The 7590-nt window shown below is 53.9% G+C and overlaps 1 protein-coding gene across 1 annotated transcript in view; it reads right to left on the reverse strand.

Annotated features, from left to right (window-relative positions):
- Positions 1-6778, reverse strand: part of MYH6 (myosin, heavy chain 6, cardiac muscle, alpha) — a 24866-nt gene extending 18088 nt beyond the window's left edge. The window contains 12 exon segments of the mRNA XM_015572477.1: positions 69-337; positions 1699-1837; positions 1923-2026; positions 2429-2527; positions 2786-2849; positions 3665-3757; positions 4033-4144; positions 4401-4428; positions 4519-4675; positions 4927-5070; positions 6206-6424; positions 6742-6778. Of these exon segments, the coding sequence (XP_015427963.1) occupies positions 69-337; positions 1699-1837; positions 1923-2026; positions 2429-2527; positions 2786-2849; positions 3665-3757; positions 4033-4144; positions 4401-4428; positions 4519-4675; positions 4927-5070; positions 6206-6406 (1410 nt within the window). The 5' untranslated portion in view covers positions 6407-6424; positions 6742-6778.
- Between the last annotated feature and the right edge of the window lie 812 nt (positions 6779-7590).

Below are 7590 nucleotides of genomic sequence, written 5' to 3' on the forward strand. Positions count from 1 at the left end.
TGGCTTATGACTCATGTGCCAACGAGTGCATTATTGTTCTCCCTATTCCCAGGGTTCCCCCCACTCACATCAAAGATCTCAAAGCCGGCGATGTCCAGGACTCCAATGAAGTACTGGCGCGGCTGCTTGGTCTCCAGGGTGGCGTTGATCCGTACCACCATCCAGTTGAACATCTTCTCGTACACTGACTTGGCCAGTGCCCCAATGGAGTAGTACACCTGCTGCACGCTCTGCCCTTTGGTGACATACTCATTGCCCACTTTCACCCGAGGGTGGCACAGCCCCTTGAGCAGGTCGGCTGAGTTCAGCCCCATGAGGTAGGCGGACTTGTCGGCATCTGGTGGAAAAGAAAAGGAGTAAGCAAGCGCTTTCAACAGATCCTCTTGCCCTGGCCCAGGGCCAAAGTCTTTCTGAAGCATTAGGTCCAACTCCAGTATGTGCCTGAGTCAGCCTGAAGCCCAGGCCCCTCCATTCACCCAGGGCCTACCACAATGCCTCCATCTTTATGTCTCTGGTCCAGGCCCTTCACTAGCACTGCGTTAGCATGTCCCCAAGCTCACTGCACCTCCTCATCTCTCCAGGGCAGGAATGAGAGATGTGCTTTGCTCCCTGCCTCCTTTGTTCCCATCCCAGGATTGGCCCGGCATTGGGCATGCTCTACTTAATCCAATGTTGACCAACTTGACTGACTGGCAAATCAAGTTCCTAACAGCATGTTGAACAACTCCCCCCCACCCCAACTCCCAGCTCTCTAAATGTCCATCCAACACATCACCTCTATTTAGAGGGAATCTGTTTGGTTTAATTTCAAGCATTTTGTGATAACTGGTGACATGGCGATCATGGCACCCAGGCTTGGCATTTTGATCTGGACAGACACAGAGAAGGGGTCCTCAAAGGTAGGGCAAGAGGAATGTTCTCAGGTGTCTGTCTATCACTGTTCACACCTTCATACTTCCTTCTCAAAGAATTCTTGCAACATCCCCGGAGGGAGCTGGAAAGGACTGCCCTCCATTTCACTGAGGAAGAAACTGAGGCCCAGAGAGGTGGGTGACACATCAATGCCCTGGGCTCTGTCTGAACTCCTGGCCTGTGCCTCCTAACCAACATGGCACAGAACCTGTAAAGGGCTCACCTAAGAGGGTGGGCACCCCCACATGCATACTGCATCAATGATGGGGATCTGCAGAGCTCAGGGGCTATGTTTTCCTGGCCTCTGGTGAGATGTAAGCACAGGAGGAAAAATCCCTGATTTATTTCTAGTTGGTACTGCTGGGGTTAAGAGGATGGGGTGGGGAGGGGGCTCCCTGTCTTCCCATCTTTCCCATGTCCCTCTCCCTCCTCAGCCCTCACCACACCCATCTACACCACAACCCTAGGTCCTCTTTGGGAACAGTGAGTGGCCAGAGGCTTGGCTAGGCTCCACCAGAGGAGAAAGCCTGGAGGCAGGGCTGAATAGGGAGGAGTGGGGGCAGAGCCTGCCCCTTGGAAAAGGCTCTCCCTCTGGCTACCTGTTTGTCAGACTTCTGGTTTCCTCCCACTTTCTCTATTGTTGTCAAGCTAGCTCCTTAAGAATTGTTAAAAGGTACCACTTTTGGACTCAGTGTGGGAAGCCCTGCTCTCAGAAGACTGGCTCCTCTTGACGGGTGACACCCAGCTCCTCAGGCCTTTCCAGTGCCAACCCTCCTGCCCTCGAACCTTCGGTGCCATCAGGCTCTGCCTGCTCCTCCCGCTGCTTCTGCTTGAACTTCATGTTTCCGTAGTGCATGATGGCTCCGGTCAGCTTGTAGACACCGGATTTCTCCTCAGCAGTGAAGCCCAGCACGTCAAAGGCGCTCTGAACAGACCAAGAGAGGCAAAAGGGTGGTTGGAGTGGGCGGTTCAGGAGCCCTCTGGAGCCCTCACACCACCTCCTCACTCACATCTGTGGCCAGGAGCTCCTCAGAGTCATCAATGGAAGCCACAGACACCTCTCCCTGAGACACGAAGGCGTAGTCATAGGGGTTGTTGGTGACCAGCAGCATGTCTGTCCAGGCAAGGGGCAGGGCAGGAAGATGTGGGAGAATGGAAGAGAGGCCCGAGAGCAGTTATCAAGGACCATGGAGAGACTTCAAAAGAAATGAAAAATAGGTGGGGGTGAAGGGGACATAGGAAGGGAGGACAGTGGGGAAATGACACTTATAAGGAGAGGAAAATGAAGAGGAGAATGAGAAAGCCAACAAGGAGTAGGAGAAAATTTGACAAGGAAGGTGGAAAAGGAGGCAAGAGGAGATGCAGGCAGACCCAAAGAAGGGCAGAAAGAGAAAGTCACTGAGCAGATGGAAGGAGAAGGGAGGTGAGTGGGGTGGCAGGCAGGGTGAGGAGATGGAGGGCACCTGCCCTGCTTGGGGAGGACAGTGGGGCAGCAGGGGCATGGGGCCAGGCTCACCCATCAACTCTGGCTTCTTGTTGGACAGGATCTGGTAGAAGATGTGGTAGTTCCTCTCAGACTTGAGCTGGCAGATCACTCGGGACTTCTCTAGGAGATCTGAAGTGGGGAGAGGAGAGGGAGGTGGGTAAGGAAGGGGAGAGTCAATCAGCAACAGGGTGGAGATCAGGTTTCTACAGTAAGATGAAGTGGGTCAGGAGAAAGCCACAGTTTGAGGAACAAAGGACTAAACTAAAGACAAGAGGCAGATGTAGACAAAGACAGAAGATGGAGGGGAAATGATGAAACAGGGCCACCCGCAGGGGAAAAAGGCAGAGGAGGATCGGGAGAGGTGGGCAGGGCTGCCTGCATACTCACAAGTCTCTATGTCTGCAGAAGCCAGCTTTCCAGTGGCTCCAAAGTGGATCCTGATGAATTTCCCCTGGGGGCAGATGGGACAAAGAGTGAGGGACTGGCCAGAGGAGACGGAATGGAGATCTTGGACCTCCATTACTTACTAACGTGTAGTAATCTTTTCAGTGACTATTACAACCTCTTTCAATGATGAAGGGACTAGGGTTCAGACAGGTGTGGAACTTGCTGGGCAAGTGTAAAGCTGGAGGATTGGCTCCAATGTCTATGTCCTTTTCCACTCTAATGTGGAAAAGCTCTGGAAACAGAAATAAGGGAAATGTAGAATGTGACCAAATCTACTCCATTTCTGGGCTATGGAACAGCTGTGGTGACTCCAGGTCTCTTTTTTTGAGTTCCCAGAACCCAGGGACCCAGGCTAAATCATTAAGGTTAAGAGAGAGAGAGAGAGAGAGAGAGAGATAGAGAGAGAGAGAGAGACACACACACACACACACACCCACACACACACACACACACACACACACAGAACCCACTTATTGATATCCCAAAGTCAAACAAAGGACAATCAACTGCGTGTGGTTAGTGTTGGTAAAACAGCACCCCCATTTTTAATCCTCACCCGAGGATAAGTTTCCATTGATTTTTAGAAAAAGAGGGAGGAAGAGAGAGTGAGAGAGAGAGAGAGAAACATCAATTGGTTGCCTCCTGTATACCACCCAACCAGGGATTGAACCTGAAACTTAGGTATGTAACCTGACCTGGAATCGAACCTGTGACCTTTTTGATGTATGGGATGACACTCCAACTAACTGAGCCACCCGGCCAGGGCTAGCAGCCCCTTTTCTGTCAAGGCCAGATGAGGCAGTGGTCAAGGGCACTCACGAATCGGGAGGAGTTGTCATTCCGTACGGTCTTGGCGTTGCCGAAGGCCTCCAGGGCAGGGTTGGCCTGGATGATCTGGTCTTCCAGTGTGCCCTGCAGAGGAAGCAGAACTTGGGAGTTCACCTTCTGTTCACCTTTAGGTGCTGGTGTAGAGGGCAGGGGGCTGCTCTGGTCCTGGTGAATGGAGCTGGGGCTGGGTGCAGTGCTGGGGAATCTGCAGCTCCAAAGGGCCATATCTGTACCCAGAGTGTGTGTCTTTTGCCGGGAAAATCTTGAGCACTTCCACCAGTGCTCCCCAGAGCAAGGCTCAGGGTCACCAGGGTCAGCCTGCCCAGACCCCTTCTACCAAGCCTGTGGTTCATCCGTACCTTGTTTGCATTGGCACTGTCCTTCTTGCCACGGTCACTTATGGCTGCAATGCTGGCAAAATACTGGATGACACGTTTCGTGTTCACAGTCTTCCCTGCCCCGGATTCTCCACTGGAAGCAACAGGGACCCATCAGAACCTAGGAGTCTCACTGTTCTCCGTTTGGATCTTAGCACTGCCCTCTCCTCCCTCAGAGTCCTGGCCATCTGACCTTCAACACCGGGAGAATTTGTCCATCATCATTGGTCACTCTAGCACTTCTCTGAGAGCCCAGTACCCCATACTCCTTGCAATCACAACCTTAAACCATTCCTTAGGAATCAGCCTGGGTCCCCAAGCCCCTCTGTGTATGGATGGTGCTCACTCACGTGATGAGAACGGACTGGTTCTCCCGATCTGGAAGAGAAAAGAGGATAGGCAGTGGGGTCGGGGCTGAGGGCCTAGGTCCATGACTGAGGGGGCACAGGGCAGGGCCATAGAGCTTACCTGTCAGCATGTACTGATAGGCGTTGTCTGAGATGGAGAAGATGTGGGGCGGTGCCTCACTCCTCTTCTTGCCCCGGTAGGCAGCCACAACCTCCGCATTGTACACCGGCAGCCACTTGTAGGGGTTGACGGTGACACAGAAGAGACCTGAGTAGGTCTAGAGCAGGAGACAGACAGGCATGAGAGGCTGCAAGGGAGAACCCAGGATGGGCAGTGGTGGCAGGCGGGAGAGTCCCTGGTCACCCAGCTGGCACCTGTCTTCCTGCAGCTGACCAAGGGCAGGAAGGGAATGGGGGGGGCGCTGGGCCCCTTGGGAGAGGGTTGACCTTCTCCCCTTGGCTATGTTGCCCTGCCCTACTTTGCTCTTAGTCCAGGATGGGCTTCCTGCCATGTTCAGAATGCACTCACGTAGATCATCCAGGCCGCGTAGCGCTCCTTGAGGTTGAAGAGCACGGCGGGCTCGTGCAGGAAGGTCAGCATGGCCATGTCCTCGATCTTGTCGAACTTGGGCGGGTTCTGCTGCATCACCTGGTCCTCCTTCACTGTCACTGTCTAAGGAGGGAGCATGGGCAGCAGGACAGAATGAGTACACCTCCCAGTCTGTAGTCACCAGCCTCACCAACTGACCTCCCAGAACACCGGCCACAATCTGGCCTCTCTCACAGCTCTCCTCTGGCCAGTGCCCGGGCCCTACCCCAGAGCTTCTCAGAAAACTTGCCCACTCACTGTCTCTCCCACCCTAGAGACCATCCTAGAGTCCCTGTGTCTTGTCAGTACCCCAGACCTTGTGCCTATAACTATAACTATTCAGTCCCCATCTAGGGGCAAATCTGGAGAGGCTGCCACCTCTGCCGTCTGTACACACGCCTCATTGTGACTTCAAGGCAGTGCTTGAGGCAAACTTTCACCTCTACTGGAAAGACATCTCACCCAACTACCCTACCTCCACACTGGCCACTGTCACTGTGGTTTGATTGGCATTGGTGAGTTTGCCATGCTCTGATGTCATTAGATCCTGTGGGCAGGTATTCCAGCATTTGGTACAGTGGAGGAAACTGTGGCTTGAGTAATTACATGATGTGCTGGTAGGGTGGCTGGTTAGTGGCAGAGCTAGGGTAAGAATCAAAGCTCCCAGTGTGTTGTGGTCCATTATTTCACACCTCGATGGAACGCAACATTTAACCAGTGTGTCTGCAAGGCACATGGTTCTGAGCTGCTGCTGGTGACCAGTGGCAATTCTCAGGGCTGGTGTGAGGGACCAGGGACCCAGGGCTTCTGAGTGCCGGTCACCAGCCCCAGGACTGAGCATTCAGTTAAAGAGTTCCTGCTCTTTGTGTTCACCTGGGTCTGTGAGTTTGCTCTTGGTTTGGGTGAGGGGAATTTGGGAGAGTTTATGGAGGAAACTGAGGCACAGGGGAGAGGGATACAAGGGAACTTCGTTTGATGTGACTACACCCTCTATCAAGGAGACTCCTCTGAGGAGGAAAGCAACTGAGGTTTCCAGCATCCTCTCTGGCAATGCTGAGATGGTGCCTGGCTACACCTGGCTCGTCAAGGGGGCATGTCCTGCAACCCTGATGGCTTTGGTTCTTCTCCAGGACCCATCAGCTCCCATTGCAAGTGGCTTCACCCCTGCACCTCCGCCAAAACCTTTCTTCCCCTTCCCCTGGCCCCGTGCTTCACACACCTTGCCGTTCTCGGTCTCAGCAGTGACCTTGCCACCTTCCCTGGATATGATCTTGGCCTTGACAAACTCCTCCTTATCGTCAGGCACAAAGCACTCAGTGCGGATGTCAAAGGGCCGGGTCTGGGCCTCTAGACGCTCCTTATCTGACTTGCGGAGGTACTGGGCCGCTGCCCCATATTCCTCCATCTGGGCATCACCCATCTTGCTGCTTCTCTGTGGCTGAGACAGGAGGGCCCAGGCCTCAGTGAGTGGCACTGCCCTCTGTAGCCCCACTCCCTGCCCCACCTTCTCACCACCTGGGTCCTAACACTCTCCCCCAACCCTTCCTTGGAGAAGCACCTGGCTTGGGTCCAGCCCTCCCCAAGTTCTGTTTCCCTTGCCCTCTGAAGTGACACTGAAGAGGAATCCCTGTGAGGGTCTATAGGAGTGAAATTGGCTGGAGCTTGCTAAGGGGATGTGCTGAGCAGCTTGGAGGAGTGACAGTGAGCCCCTGGTCTAGCAACCTGACTCCCGGGAGAAAAGTGGGTGGTTCTCACCTGGTTATCACCTCACAAAGAATTCTGAAGAGTCTGGACCATGGTGGAGCCAAAGAAGTGCAGTTGGGCAGAGAGAACAGGCAACGAGGATGAAGAACCATGCAGGCAGGCCGACCAGGAGAAGTGAGCGTATGTGGAATCAGAGTTGAAAACAGAGAGAGGCAAGGAAATGAGAACACACAGCAAGAAGGAAGAGCAAAGGGGAGAGACAAAGAAGTATGACAAGGACTAAGCGGCAAAATAAAACCAGGCAAAGAGAGGGAGGTCATCAGAAGAGGGAGAGAGATGGAGACAGGGTGGGGAGGACATAGGCAGCAGGAGATGACGGATGCAGGAGAGAAGTGCAGATGGGAGAAGAAAAGAGGTTTCTAGAAGTGCAGATGGGAGAAGAAAAGAGGTTTCTGGTTCTTTTCAGTGGGACCTCCTCTCTGTGGTGGGAACGTCCCAGGGCTGGAGAAAGGCAGTGCTAGCCATACCTCAGGCCTCCCACCGACCTGCACCCATTCCCCAGGGAAGGCAGAGTCTCTCAGGTGGGAGCTCTGGAGGTGAGCCACAGAGCCCCCACCCAACCCCCTCTTACCTGGTTCACAGGAGTGTCTGTCTGTCCTCGCAGCTCTTTGCTCTTTTTATATCCCGCTGCCCCCACCCCCTTCCTAAATTTGGAGTCCTTCCGGAGGGACCCTCCCTCCCACCTCCCTCCTCTGCTGGCTCCTCCTCCCTTGATCCTTTGGCTCTGGAGGTGACAGAAGGACAACTGGGCCTCCAGATTTGCCCATGAAAGGTCTGCTACCCCAGCTCCTCTGGCTCCAGGGCCTTTTTTTAGTCCTTGGGCACATTCCTCCTCTCCAA

This window comes from Myotis davidii, unplaced genomic scaffold (assembly GCF_000327345.1).
Source record: "Myotis davidii unplaced genomic scaffold, ASM32734v1 scaffold1949, whole genome shotgun sequence".
Classification (NCBI taxonomy): Eukaryota; Metazoa; Chordata; class Mammalia; order Chiroptera; family Vespertilionidae; genus Myotis; species Myotis davidii.